Source organism: Octopus bimaculoides, chromosome 7 (assembly GCF_046866305.1).
Source record: "Octopus bimaculoides isolate indiv1 chromosome 7, ASM4686630v1, whole genome shotgun sequence".
Lineage (NCBI taxonomy): Eukaryota > Metazoa > Mollusca > Cephalopoda > Octopoda > Octopodidae > Octopus > Octopus bimaculoides.
In genome coordinates, this window is record NC_142934.1 from 29,484,321 (window position 1) to 29,499,062 (window position 14,742).

The 14,742-nt window shown below is 36.1% G+C and overlaps 1 protein-coding gene across 2 annotated transcripts in view; it reads right to left on the reverse strand.

Annotated features, from left to right (window-relative positions):
* LOC106873837 (bone morphogenetic protein receptor type-1B) overlaps window positions 1-14,742 on the reverse strand; it is a 119,498-nt gene that overhangs the window by 34,565 nt on the left and 70,191 nt on the right. For both annotated transcript variants that reach the window (XR_016242577.1, XM_089355085.1), the window contains exons 3-4: window positions 6,626-6,746; window positions 4,760-4,868 (exon numbers count right to left, since the gene is read on the reverse strand). Coding sequence is in view for 1 of the 2 variants with exons in the window: in XM_089355085.1 (XP_089211211.1) it covers window positions 4,760-4,868; window positions 6,626-6,746 (230 nt within the window). In the remaining variant the exon portion in view is untranslated. The remainder of the gene's footprint in view (window positions 1-4,759; window positions 4,869-6,625; window positions 6,747-14,742) is intronic.

Genomic DNA, 14,742 nt, shown 5'->3' on the forward strand with positions numbered 1-14,742 from the left:
AGACACCCACCTATATATCTAAGAAGGTATGTATGTGCATGTGTGTGTGTGTGTGTGTGTGTGTGTGTGTGTGTGTGTGTGTGTGTGTGTGTGTGTGTATATGCATATACACAAACATAATCATCATTTAACATTCTATACTGGCATAGGTTGACAGGAGCTGGCTAGTTAGAAGACTGCACCATGCTTCAGTGTCTGTTTATATATATATATATATATATATATATATATATATATATATATATGTATATATCCTTTAAGTTCGTTTATGGGAAACGTTTTTGTGTGTGCTCACAAAAAGCTCCTATGCTATTTTTTCTAGACACCACTTATTAATTCCCATCTTCCAGAGTAATTTTATGACTGCAGTTATGTTAGGGCACCACCTTGAAGAATTTTTAGTCAAACGTATTAGCCAGAGTACTTATTCTACTGGTTTCTTTTGCCAAACTGATAAGTTACGGCAATGTAAACACACCAGCACTAGTGGGACACGCACAGACGAATTTCTTTCAGTTTCCGCCTACTAAACCCACTCACAAGGCTTTGGTTGGCGCAAGGCTACAGTAAAAGACACTTGCCCAAAGTGCCATACAGTGGGAATGAACCCCGAAACATGTGGTTGGCAAGCAAGCTTCTTGCTACACACACACCACATGACATTCACTTCCCAATGAAAATTATTTCATACATAGTGTCCCAAAGCTATGCATAAATACCTTCAATCCATCAATAAAAAAATATTTAAAATTGAAAATCTGTTGCATTATTTATAACTTTTGTTATCAATGATAATTACCATATTTTAACGTATATAAGGAACCCATTTTTGTCAAAAATTAGGTTAAAAAAATGGGAGTTTCTTATACATGGATAGTATTATAATCCCTTACAAAACCTTTTTTCCAAATTTTAAGCCCAAAAGATTAGGGGGTTCCTTATACATGTTAAGATACGGTAAATTAGACAAGCAAGTGGCTGAACAAATAAAAGAACAAGATACATTTTTCAGGCTTATACTCTATTAAGCGTCAGATAAAAGACATGGGTATGTTGAACTAAAATATATACACACTGAATAGTGTCTTCCAACTGCAATGGTAAAGAAATTGAAGTATCACAGTAACGAAGCAGCATTTTCACTGCTCAACATGAAATTCTAGCAGTTTACAACAAAAAGGTAAAATTGGAGTGAACAGCTGCTGCTATTGTGCAACCTTTAAACAAAAGAAGTGCAGCTGTCAACATCAGAGGCAGCCTTAAAATATCCTGTCGTGAACCTAAGAACTAGCTCTATTACCATTTCAAAAGATGTTAATGTATTCTTTCCAGAATAATCTCATTGACATCCTGTTGATAACAGTTCCCTAAATAGTGTTTACAACAGTGCAATACGTGTGCTTGTGAAAAAATGATAGTCAAATTTTATAACATGAAGATAGTTAAACCAAGTGTTGAAATTACCAGAGTTTTTTTTTTTTCTTTTTTCTTTACATTATAAATGTCTTTATCAAATAGTTCACACTTGTTTTAACTGTTTCCTAATAAAATCATATTTACATAAAGAATATCTGAATGGCTTGAACCATTTATGACTCAATTTCTACTCAATTATGAGTAGTCTGAGTAAAAAGGGTTTCAAATAATATTAAACATCAAGGTTTAGGTGGGGTTTAAGTAACAAAATATCTTATTTTATAAATTAGGATACAGAGAACTGCTGTTTAGCATTGGAGTCTTGCACTATCATTAATGTAATGTTTTGACTGAGATTTTTATTTAAATACTAGCAGAGGCACCCGGCGTTGCTCGGGAATGAAATTGTTGCTTATATACTTGAAGAAAAAAAGGCAAAATATGCTGTATAGAAATTTGAGAGGACATTCTGTAGATGGACTCTCAGATGAATGATGGCTGGGCGCCTCTCATGAATGGGGAAAATTGAAGATGTGCCAAAAAGCCTCATTGGTACTTGGAAACTTTTACGAAAATTAAAATGGGGATTAAATGAAAAAAATGATTTACGTGAATATCCTCACAAGAGTAATTGAAATAAATGGCGATTGTGGAACCCCCCATGCACGCACGCGCGTGCGCATACACACATGTGTCTTTGTAAATATGTTTGTATACATTTATGTATGTGTGTGTTTGTAAGAGACAGAGTGTGAGTGAGAGAGAGAGGTTTGTTGTCATGTATACGTACATGCATAAATATACATACATCTTTGGATGTATGCATTTGACAACACAGCCCTTGACTCACTCACACTCTGTCTCTTACAAACACGCACACACGCGCATACACACGTGTGTCTTTGTAAATGTTTGTATACATTTATGTATGTGTGTGTTTGTAAGAGACAGAGTGTGAGTGAGTCAAGGTGTGTGTGTGTGTGTGTGTGTGTGTGTGTGTGTGTGTGTGTGTGTGTGAGACAGAGTGAGAGAGCGGTGTGTATGTAGTATTTACTCTCTGTCTCTCTCTCTCATACACATTCACACACACTCACACACAAAATAGAGAGTGAAAGCTTTTTGCCGTTGTTACGTCAATACCGGAAGTTGACATTGAGGAACCTTTTTAAAGAAGTGAATCTTAAATATAAAGCAATATTATTTATTTTTAATTAAAAAAATCAAATGAAGAGCCTAAGATTTATCCGAGGTCAAATTATTCACGCATCACAAGTATGGAAGCATTTGGTGAAGTCGATTTCACGTGAAAAGCGATTACACACACATCTCTGTTTTATATATAGTATAGATGAACATTTAGTATGACTGATTTATAACAGATTGGTATTAAGAGGATTACATAAATCTTTACAAAACATCAAGTTTATACTTGAGAGGCTACCGAATTTATCATGTAATTATTTCATATCCAGGAAGCCCATTTTCCCAAATGTTTTCACCTATTGCCCCCTTTTTTTTTAGTAACAACTTTTCAATGTCCCCTTGCTACAAGTCAATGCATGCCCCCCATTGTGATGTGCATGCACATAATATCAGGCCATAGTAATTTGGTTCTGGATACTAGTTTAATGCTGGTGACTAGTTATTGCACTACCACCCTACTATAAATGTATATTTAACATATCACTGCTTGACCAATCTTTAGTTCATGGCTACAACCAAACTCAGTCACACATTCTTTGTGTCCATATGCACCCCTGTAGTTATCGAGTGAAATCTATCTTCATATTCCAATTTATATTTGTTATAGTTGTGATTCTGCCTGGCAAACAGTTCATCATGATATTACATTTAAATATTTTAAAGGTTGATATTTAAATAGGAGACAAAGACTTAAACTATATATAGTGGGGGCACCACTTGCTCTTCATTACTGTCCTCTTGGTCCCCAGGACTCATATAAAATTTTCCACCCCCCCCCCCTTGAAAACACTGCTAAACATGGATAAAAAATATTGTAAAGTTGAACTCAAAGAATACTAAGGATATTATTAGTAAGCTCAAGCTGAGACTCAAAAGCTGCTTACAAACTCAGTTTACAAACCTCAGTTTATGAGGTTTGTCTTTTCCCCCAGGTGCTTGAACCATTATACAAGCACTTGACCTCATCAGTAAAGCAGACTTCACACAATTGTTCCTAACTTCTGGTGAGTTATAGTCACTTAGCTGGACATAAAGTATACATAGAATAACAAGCTTACAATACTATATGATGTAATAATCTGCAATAATTTCATCCAGAAGTGAAACACCTTCATACAAAAAATACTTCTAGTTCTTTGCAAAACCCCATAAAAAGGCATTTCTAAATTGTTTTGAAACATATGACATGGGTTCCACCAAAGCTATTTTCCCATATATTCATTCATTCAGTTCTCACTGTGCCTTGTGGCATTTCAGGCGACAGCAAGATCATTCCACCTCCCAACACTAAAAGCATCCTTTTCCCATATAGCCTAAGTTAAATAAATTAAATGCCTAACCTAAATGACACAGCAAATACTTGTACTATAATAACAATCTGAGGCAAAAGAAGAGGAGCTAACATTATCAAGTGATTATGACCATGCATTCATCAAGTATCTCTATATGCAAATACATATTTTTTTGTATATATCTTCCAACAAACTATTTTCATATCTCCAACTTGTATCAATAGGGGTGCATATGGACACAAAGAATGTGTGACTGAGTTTGGTTGTAGCCATGAACTAAAGATTGGTCAAGCAGTGATATGTTAAATATACATTTATAGTAGGGTGGTAGTGCAATAACTAGTCTCCAACTTGTATCAACTGCACAGGTTTGCTTTGAGACCAAACAAGTGCAGCAGTGAATTTCAAACTTAACACCAGCACCTTTACCATAACTATCAAGCTGTTGTATGCCACACCAGCACCTTTACCATAACTATCAAGCTGTTGTATGCCACAACAGCCTAATTCATCCTCCCACCAGAAAATATAAGAATTTGAAGATAAATCTTGGATAAAAAAAACAAAACAATCTTTTTATTATTAAATAAGGCTTTTGTTGCCATACTTTGGTTGAAATACACTGAATTTAATTAATTTTGAAAATAATGAAATTAATTTTGAAAAAAATGAAAAAATAATACAACTTTGTTATCAACCTGATGTTTGGAACAAATTAAATGGAAATTTTAATGGAAGGTTTTAATCTGGATTACTTTAAAAGAAGAAGTTTGTATCATAGAATAAGCGATGGTTGCTGGCAGGTTGGTGTAAAAAATGGAGGAAAGCAAAACCAACAGATGACTTACCTTTGATGACCCCAGTGCATTGCTATAATTAACAATATTACACAAAATAATAGTGAAACTGCAACAACAATTTTGCAGGTATTGTTAAAGTTGGTATCAGTTTGAGGACCTAAAAAGATTAATAAAAAAAAAATAATAGCACAAATATATTCTCGCAAATATAGCCATGCACTTTTACAACCTCTACCCACCCACACATCTTTTCTCCTGTCCCCACCCACCTTTACTCACCTATCTTGAGAGTCTACTCATTCCTACTATTTTTTATCTCTTTCTAACTCTACCCTGGCCACTCATATTCTGTACTGGTCCCATCTCTAACACTGTAATCCTTCAAACTGCCTCCCTCTCTACTATACACCCAGTCAGTTGGTGGAGAGCTTAGTCTTCCAAGCTGCATGGCAATCTCACTAGTCCTTGTGCCATGAGAAAAGCATCCGAAACATGTAAAATGATTGGCATCAGTAAGGGCATCCAGCTGCAGAAACGATACCAAAGCAGGCATTGAAACCTGATGCAACCCTTGGGCTTGTCGGCTCCTGTCAAACCATGCAACTCATGCCCTCATGGAAGATGGGCATTAAATGATGATAACGAATAACACAAATATATATTAGGGTAATAATTAAACTTCAATTAAACTGAAGCAATTATTTGTTTTTATTTAATCATATAATAAATAAGAAAAGATAGAGCTAAGTGAATTATACATTTATCAGTTATTCATTTATGTTTGGTATGTTGTAACAGAACAGCAAAGCCAGAAAATACTTCAGCCCAGAACAACTGCTGATACTCTACAAAAATTAGATCCACAATGAAGTATTACTCCCATGTCTTAGATAGTACAGCTGTTGTTACTGCTGCTGCTGCTGCTGATATTACACACACAGGCATCCTAGGTCATATCTGAGAAATGACCACTCAACTGATTGGCAAGAGACTGCACACCAAAAAACCCTGTCTCTGGCCTACAGACTTGCTGGCTTCTGTCTTTTCTATTACTGTTACTACTATGGCCTTTACACTTCAGTATTTCAAATTTACTAATAAGCATTAAAACCTATGTCATATAAACATTAAAAATAAGCAAATAAAAACTGAAAAATACCTCCAAAAGAACTAGTACCATCTTACAGAATTTTTATAACTATGTGAAATTTTAAAAATTGAGAAAATCATTTGGCAGCAACAATTTTTTTAAAAAATTACTTTTCATATGTTATTATTATCATCACTGTGTATAGTTGTTTCCAGAAATAAAATTAATCTTTAGACTCAATCAGAAAGTTCAACAGTTCATTAAACAAGGTGTTTTCCATCTTTTAAAACTTAGGTGTTTCATTCAAGTCCTAAAATATGAGGCAATATGCCAACAAGAACAGAGCTGTGTAACAACAATAAACACTGACTGATTAGTTCATTTATGGTAATTGTCAGGAAGAGAAACCTGTAGAATTTTGGGCATGTCCTCAGCACCCACATGTTAAAGGGAAGAGCCAATGAGAATTGAGGAAGAGGTGACATCAATGAATGGACTGGAAGACCTGTGGTTAAGTGCACAACCAGGACCAGTAGTAAGAATCAATGGAGAGAAATGGTGTATGCATCCATGGTTTCTGACTCACAGCAATGAGGATGGGAGTAAGCAAAACAAGGTAAGTTCATTAAATTGTGCATTACGGTGCTATTATTTTTAACAGGTTGGCCAACCACTTAGAAGCTCACTCATTGGCTAATTAGCTATGAGGTTTTGAATAGATTTGCACCATCATGGATGTATTACAATATTCATGTGTACATCAACCACAGAGAAAAATATTGATCAGCAAAAATCAGTCAAGAAATGAAAAAGTGTATACTTACCAGGAATTGGAGTTGTACTCCGTTCTATGAATGTGGGCTTCAAATCTCTATTGCAGTAATCTTCCCCATCACAACATGCTACAGTCTGAGGGGTAACATGAGGAACCAAATCCCCTTTACACTGAATATATAAATAACATAAAATACATATATAAATACATAAACACCTACATACACAGTCAAACATGCATACATGTAAACACAGAGTCAAAGATACATATACATAATTATATGAAACACACCATTATTGTCAAACACTGAGTTAGGCTTGTGTCATTATTTTAAGTGTTTAGAATACATGTCTGATGAGAGATGTTAACCATCCTAACCACATAGTAGAGTGCAAAAAAGAGTTAAAAAGATTCAACTGGCAATCAGAAATTCATCTCAAACATAACTTCCATGTAAGTAACACCATTATATTTATATATACACACACACGTGTGTGTGGCATGCAAGGAAATGAATCCAACAATATTAGAGTTATTTCCCTTGAGGGGACAAGCCAACAGAGAGGTAGACATACTGCCAATTATGTTCTCTCTCTCTCTCTCTCTCTCTCTCTCTCTCTCTCTCTCTAAGGTAGCAAGCTGGCAGATTCATAAGCACTCTGGACAAAATGCTTAGTGGCATTTCATCTGTCCTTACATTCTGAATGGAAATTTTGCTGAGGTGGACTTTGCCTTTCATCCTTTCAGGGTCAATGAAATAAGTACCAGTTGATCACTGGGGTTGATGTAATTGACTAGTCCCCTCCCCTAAAATTTCAGGCCTTGTGCCAATAGTAGAAAGAGTATTCTCCCCCTCTCTCTCTCTCTCTCATGCACGCACACACGCACGCGCACGCACACAATATCCAATAGGTTTCAGTTGACAGCATGTCAGGCCATAATTAAACATCACACAATGTATGTGTGTGTGTGTGTGTGTGTGTGTGTGTGTGTGTGTGTGTGTGTGTGCCCGTGCATGCATGCATATGTATGTATTGCAAAGGAAAGGAAATTAATAAATAACAGGATGAAAAATTAAATGAAATGAAAAAAGCAGAGGAAAATCTTGATTAATTCTAATTGTTGATTAAGAAACAGAAGCCCGTAATATTGTCAATGATAACATAAAATGACTGTTCTTGTCAGCTCAGTATGGTCTGTACACAATTAATTAAAGACAGCAAGTGCCTTCAACTATAGCTCCTGACTGACCAAAGCCATGTGAGTGAATCTGGTATTTAGAAACTGAAAGGAGCATCTGTCTGTTTGTCTCTCTCTCTCTCTCTGTGATATATATATATAGAGAGAGAATATTTCCTCATCTACATGTGTTTTGCTCACTGTGGCTTTGTGAACAGTATTGTTTGCTTGCAATCTATCATAAAATCATGTCCATGCTTGTTGACATGTCTCAACATTGTTTGATCTTTATAAAATAAAGACTTTTTCATATGGTGTAGTTTGTTTTTAGATCTCCATGTAAACATGTCTGAATTGTTTGTTGTTTGCTAGACAGGCAGATTATTACCTCACTTGGAAATTAAGTGGGGCTGGGAACAGGAAAGGCTTCAGGCTGTAGAAAACTCTGCCCCAATGTACTCTGTATGGAGAAGTAGACAGTAAAACAATGATCTGTGTGTGTGTGTGTGTGTGTGTGTGTGTGTGTGTGAGTGTGAGAGTGAGAGGGGGGGGGGAGAAAGAGAAATCATTATTATTTAACGTCCATTTCCCATACTGGCATGGATGGTTCAACAGAGGAGCTGGCAAGCCATTGGACTGCACCAAACTCTAATGTTTGCTTTGGCATGGTTTCTACAGCTGAATGTCCTTAATGCCAACCACTTCACAGAGTGTACTGAGTGCTCTTTACATGGCACCAGCACTAGTGAGGTCACCAAGTAACTCAGCTGACAAGAGTCTTCAATATGAGTCTCAGGTGATGAGAGGCTAAAATATAAAAGACAGACAGGAACAGGTACCTTGCTGTCGGGGGATCTATGCTTACTTCACTTGGAAAAGTAAGATGGTGATAAAGATGTGTCAGGGAGCATCCTCAAGTTACAGGAAGGTGAATATAAGTGGAGTGGGTGGGTAAGTTTGTATGAGTGTGAGAGGAAAGTGGCAGATGGATAGAAAGAAATGGAGAAGTGAACACAGGTGGAGGTGTGGTCAATCATGAATATCAACTGGAGGGTTAGGTGGAGGAATAAAGAGTGGGTCAGGGAGGCAACAGGTGGCAGCACAGATGATGTGAAGTGCGTGGAGGATGGAAATAATAGATGAACCAAAGTAATAGAGGAAAGCTTACACATTGGCAAAACGAAAGGCAATATCAGGGGAAAAAGAAGAGGTGGAAGGGGATGTTCAGTGGAAAATAAGGGGGAAAGGGATTATACTGAGAATGTATGGGGAAAAGGAAGCAGTTCCTGAGTGGGAGAGTGGTAGAGAGATTTGTCAGGGGCAGATTTGGTGCAAGGGCATAGACATAAGCAATATGCTTTTACTGGCACAGAGGGCTGGGTCTTCTCAAGCACAGCAAATCACCAATCATCTTGATCATTTTTCATCTTCTATGAGGCTCAACTTCCAAATAACACAAATACATTTCCACATTTCCAAGTAGAGTAATATTTCCTCCATGGCCAGACATGTTTTCCATGGCAGACTGAGAAAAAACAACATCATCTGTATGTCATTGATGCTCATTTACACACACAATGGGTTTCTTTCAGTTACAAAATCCACTCACAAAGCATTGATATTCCAGGTGCTATAGTAAAAAACACTTATTCAAGGTGTGATGCAGTGGGAATGAACCCGAGATGTGTGTGTGTGTGAGAGGATGGATGGTTTACTTCAGATTAACGTAGTCAAGCAATATGTCAGGTTTCAACATTTTTAGCTCATTACTGTTGATAAATAATATTGCTTTCAAATTTTGGCACATGGTCAGCAACTTCAGGGGAAGGAGATTGTCAGTTACAGCATTGTCAGTACTCAACTTGTACTTATTTTATCAACTCCAAAAGTTATCAGGAACCAAAGCCGATGCGCGTAAATTTTCTGGAACTCCTCTCCCGTAACCAGAAAGTTCTTTCATTCCGATATAATCGGAATCTTCACCATTTGAAGTGTATTTGTAGAAAATTTCATTTTAAAATACCCATTTTTCTAGAAGTTATGAGGAAACAAAATCGATGTGGCACATTTGTGTATAGACACCCATTGCTTTAGCTTAAATAATGCTAAGATTATATTGCTATCATTTATCTTCATATCGCCTTGCTTCACTTCTCTCTCATTTTGTATGTAAAGATATTTCATTATATAACTCCATGTTTTATATAAGCAAACAATACACTTCTTTCGTTCAGTATGCATCAAATGGGTGTCAATAATGTGCACGAGATGTGCTCAGTTTTTCTCTGCACATAAATGTAGATAGGATGACATTCTTTCCTCATAACTTCCAGAAAAAAATGGTTATTTTTTAATGAAATTTTCCACAAATACGCTTCAGATGGTATAGATTCCGAATTTGCTGTAATAAAAAAAAAACTTTTCTGCGGTTGAGGAGAGGAGGTTTGGAAACATCATACGAGCTGACTTTGTTCCCCTGTAACTTTCAGAAAAACAGGTACTTTATTTATGAAATTTTCTACAAATACTTTCAGACTGTGTAAATAATAATATTGCTTTCAAATTTTGGCACATGGTCAGCAACTTCAGGGGAAGGAGATTGTCAGTTACAGCATTGTCAGTACTCAACTTGTACTTATTTTATCAACTCCAAAAGGATGAAAGGCAAAGTCAACCTCGGCAGAAATTGAGCTCAGAATATAATGATGGATGAAATGTCACTAAGCATTTTGCTCAACATGCTAACGATTCTGCCTACTCACTGCCTTGACAAATAATATTAATTCAACAAATATATTTACAAACTCTATGACAAAAAAAAAAAAAACTCTTGATTAGTGCTAATGGTTTCTTTAGAGCTTTATAGTGATTGTCCAAGAAATTAGATTAAAAAATTACTTCTAATTTTTTTATATCCCTGTTTTTTAAGTTAATCATGTCATGTTATACACACATGAATCTATGAAGCCACTAATAATTGCTTTGCTTTCTTTCATGCCTACATGCATCCCTCCCCCACTCAAACACTAAATCTGAAACAACATTTATTTTAAACTAAGCAAGGCTCTAGCCTTCAGTAGAAGCACAATTGCTGCTATGCAGGTTGTTGACCAGAATCCTGCACCAAATCCTATATCCAAAAAAATTATATCAACTCCAGTGCTCAACTGGTATTTATTTTATTGACTCTGAAATAATGACAGGTGTGTCAACCTTGCCAGCATTTGATCTCAGAATGTAAAGAAGCAGAAGAAATGCAGCTAAGCCTTTTTCTCCAATGTGCTTATGATTCTGACCTCAGTTCCAAATTTTGGCACATGGCCAGAAATTTTAGGAGGAAAGAGTTAGTCAATACCATTGATCACAAGACTTTGCTGGTATTATATCTTATTGACCCCTGGAAGGATGAATGGTAAAGTTGAACTCAAAACAGAAGAAAGCCAGAAGAAATGTTACTAAGAATTTTGTCTGACATGCTAACAATTCTGCCAGCTCAAGGAAGAAGTGTATTAAATTGAATCAACTCCATCAGTTATTGGTTGATATTTTATTAATCTGAGAGGGATGGAACCAAAGCCAACCTCAATCTCATTTCAACACAAAATGTAGAATGGCAAGCCTAAGCACTCTTATTACACTATACCACTTCTGCTAGTCTACCATACTAACAAGAAAAATTATTTCTAAGTACAGCACAGGTCCACAAATTTCAGGAAAGGGGTATAATAAATTAAATTAAGCCTAATAAATAATGAGTAACTGTTTCACCCAACTTAGAAGGGATGGAAGGCGAAGTTGACCTGAATGAAGTGAAAAATCAGAATTTGACCCAGAGCATACTCAATACTATACAGCATCTAGTCTGGCATATACCATTTTTCTCAATTGTTTTCTTAATAATGGTAATGTTTTCTAACCTAGGCACAAGGCCAGCAGTTTTGAAGGGTGGAAGCAAGTTGAATGCTTGACTGGTACTTTATTTTATCAACCATGGAGAGATGAAAGGCAAAGTTGACCTCAGTGGAATTTGAACTCAGAACAGAGAGACAGACAAAATGCTGCTAAGCATTTTGTTCGACATGCTAACAGTTCTACTAGCTCACATCCTTCTATAATAATAATAACTTCTATCATAGGTATGTGACCACAAATTTTAGAAGAGGGCATAACCAATTTAATCAACCCTGTTCATAACTGGAGTTGATTAAAGACTGCAAGGCATTTTGTCCAATTGAAAACCAATCACAGTATTTATTAACATTACATGTTAACAGAAGTCTCTGTAAACTACAACACCTACAAACTGTTTTAATTGCAGTGAACATTTGTAAGTTTTCATCTAATTCCCAATATAGCTTGAGGGCTACACTTTCTAATTACACACAAAGAACTGATCATAATTCTATAAGGAATTAATTTCTACAGGTCTAGCAATTTCTTGCCAATAGTTCACAACCTATTACACAGAAAAACAATGTCATTTATTATTATTATTTTTCCATTTTCTTCTACAATTTATCTTTAATTTATACATCTTGTTGTGCATATGTGTATATAGATACTCAGAGCACATAATTACGTAAGCACAGGCATGGCTATGTGGTTAAGAAGTCTACTTTCGAACAACACGCTTTTAGATCAGTCATACTGCGTGGCACATTGGGCAATTATCTTCTACCATAGTCCTTGGCCAAGCAAAGCTTTCTGAGTACATTTTGTTGACAGAAAGTTAATGAAACCTGTCATATGTGTGTGTTGCAGTCCTTAAGTTTCCAGATTAACTTACTAAGACCGGATGAGAAATGATTAGAGATTCTCTTAGAGACCTGCGATGAAGAGCAACCAATGTAATGCGAGACCTCTGTGTTAGTCGTTACCTTACATTGATAAACCACATTTCTGGTCCTAGAGTTCACACTCAAAAACTTGATTCTATTACAATTAGATTCCGAGATACTAATCTTATCGTTGTGATAGTTATTGTTATATTTACTAATGTTGTACTTATTACCTATATTTTTATCTAAATAACCATTGCTACCATAGGAGTGTGTTGTATTACTGGAGTAATTGTTATTATTATTATTACTATTATTATCATCATAATGGGTATGGCTGACTAGAGGTGAATCTAAAAGTCTAAAATTATGGGAAGAAATTATTTGTAACATATTTTTTGTATTAGAAAACTCAAATCTAACCTTATGTGTGTTGATGATTGGGTAATAGTGAGAACTCCTAGGAAAGTTCCTATTCACCGCTTCGTGGAACTGCAAAACCAAATCGGATTTAACTTGTTTCCCAAATGGGAAGATGAACCACATGTTGTCATCAGATCTAGGTGCAGTGTTAGTATTGCTAAATAAATTAAGTTTTTTGTTTTTATTAAGGTGTTTAGAACCAGTTAAGCCTCCTCTTTCATGTCAATGATTATAAGTAAGTGCCTCTTTCTCAGTTAAGTGAGAAGAAGGAAGAAATAGAATTGAGTTTATCCCTGCTATTAGTGGTAATATCCTGCTGTACAAAAGATGAAAGATCACTAAATGAATTGATGTATCTTACCTTGTCTTTGTAACCTGGCTTCAATAAGGCTGAATTATAAAAGTCAGCCTCTTTATAGAAAATGTGGGAGTTAGAGGAAAGTTTAGAAAGTCAGAGTGAAATACTCTTAACTAAATTACTGATGATAGACCTTGGATGGTTACTAAAAGGGCTTATGTACCTAAGATTCGTTGATAGTTTATGGAATGGAAAATGTGTGTTGCTATGTAAGTCTAAAGTTACATCTAGGAAGTTGGCTACGGAGACCTCATCCTCAAATACGATGCCAAAACCCATTCTCCGGAAGAATCTAGCTAATCTATTTTTAACCTTTTGGATGTGCTGGGTAGTGACATTTTGGAGGTATAGCAGACAAGAGGTGCTCGTATGGCAGGCACTAGCATAATGAAAACAGCTGAAATGTTTGGTGTATCAAAAAGTACTGTCTTGAAAGTAATGACAGCCTTTGAGAAAGAGGGAAAAACCTCATCGAAACAAAACTCCAGAAGAAAACCAAAACTTTTAAATCCGGACCGTCAGACTCTTACGTGAATTGTTAGAAAAGATCACAAAAGTACAGCTCCCAAAATTACTGCAGAGCTTAATGACCACCTCAAGAAAACAGTTTCCATAAAAACTGTTCGCCAGGAGCTGCACAAAGCTGGATTTCATGGGAGGGCTGCAATCAGAAAACCACTACTTTCAAAAACAAACATTGCAAAGCGTTTAGAGTGGAGTAAAAACCTACAGAATTGGTTCCTAGAGCAGTGGAAGAATGTTATTTTCTTGGACGAGTCATCCTTTACCTCATTTCTGACCACCGGCCGAGTATACGTGTGGAGACAGCCAAAACGAGCATTTGATTCAGATTGCCTTCTTCCAACTGTTAAACAGGGAGGAGGAATCTGTGATGATCTGGGAAGTGGGGGGGGGGGCTATATCTTTGAAATCCACCAGCTCTGTGGTTTCCCTTCATGGCAGAATTAATAGCCTGATCAAATTCATCCTATGGTTGCAGAACTGTTTCTGGATGGAAACGCAATCTTTCAGGATGATAATGCACCAATTCACACAGCTAAAGTTGTTACTGAATGGCACGAGGAACATTCTAGTGAAGTTGAACATCTTATCTGGCCACCACAGTCCCCAGATCTCAATATTATTGAACATTTATGGTGCATTTTAGAAAAACAAGTAAGGAGTTGATATCCTCCATCACTACTACAAGAACTGAAGACTGTTTTAGCTGAAGAATGGACAAAAATTCTTTTGGAAACAATTCAAACTTTGTATGACTCCATACTTCGTAGAATTCAAGCTGTAATTACTGCCAAAGGCGGTCCTACTCTATATTAAAATAAATTTGTTTCAAATTTTAAGGTGTTTCCATTATTTTGTCCAACCCCTGTATGTGTAATAAGGCTGCAATTTTTTGAATTACAGGTA